This window comes from Penaeus monodon, chromosome 28 (assembly GCF_015228065.2).
Source record: "Penaeus monodon isolate SGIC_2016 chromosome 28, NSTDA_Pmon_1, whole genome shotgun sequence".
NCBI lineage: Eukaryota > Metazoa > Arthropoda > Malacostraca > Decapoda > Penaeidae > Penaeus > Penaeus monodon.
Window position 1 is genome coordinate 1,095,716 of NC_051413.1, and position 574 is coordinate 1,096,289.

A 574-nucleotide genomic window follows, 5' to 3' on the forward strand; every position below is an offset into this window, starting at 1 on the left:
TAATATACAAGCAAAAACACAGGGACAAAGACATAGGTCTAAAACCTAAAAGAGATACCAGACAGATAAACAGACATGCAGATCAATATTTAATTAAACACACTTCCTAAAATATTCACCAAGCCTAAAAAATAACAAACGACAAAAGGCCTGTCACACCTCCCCGACTCAATAACAAGCAGAAGATACATCAACTAATCAACCTCATTAGCATAAGCAATTTCTTTGTCCTGTCGGCCTCTGCAGCAGCATTGGCAGTGTCTCTGAATGAAAAAAATGGATACAGTTTCGGTTTCCTGGCAATGCTTACCCGGATGGATTTGTAGCTTGCCGAGGAGAAGGTGGATTATTCCGAGACATGTTGGATTTTCGGCACTTGCAAGATCCCAACCTGTAGGGGGGGGAGGAAGGTAAGACAAATTATTTATGCAAATGTTTTTTACTGTATAAGAGAAAAGGCAGTATATTATGTTGACAAGACATGAAAGATCATAATAATAAAACAACTGATAAAATATATAGTACTATAAAGTAAATAATAACAATGAAGATTACTATTTATCCTGCATCTAAC

The 574-nt window shown here is 36.4% G+C and overlaps 1 protein-coding gene across 1 annotated transcript in view; it reads right to left on the bottom strand.

The window, feature by feature from the left end:
- The window catches only part of LOC119591259 (phosphatidylinositide phosphatase SAC2-like), a gene marked incomplete in the record, with an annotated part of 33,731 nt that overhangs the window by 27,238 nt on the left and 5,919 nt on the right, over nucleotides 1-574 (bottom strand). The window contains 1 exon segment of the mRNA XM_037939974.1: nucleotides 311-391. Coding sequence (XP_037795902.1) covers nucleotides 311-391 — 81 coding nt within the window.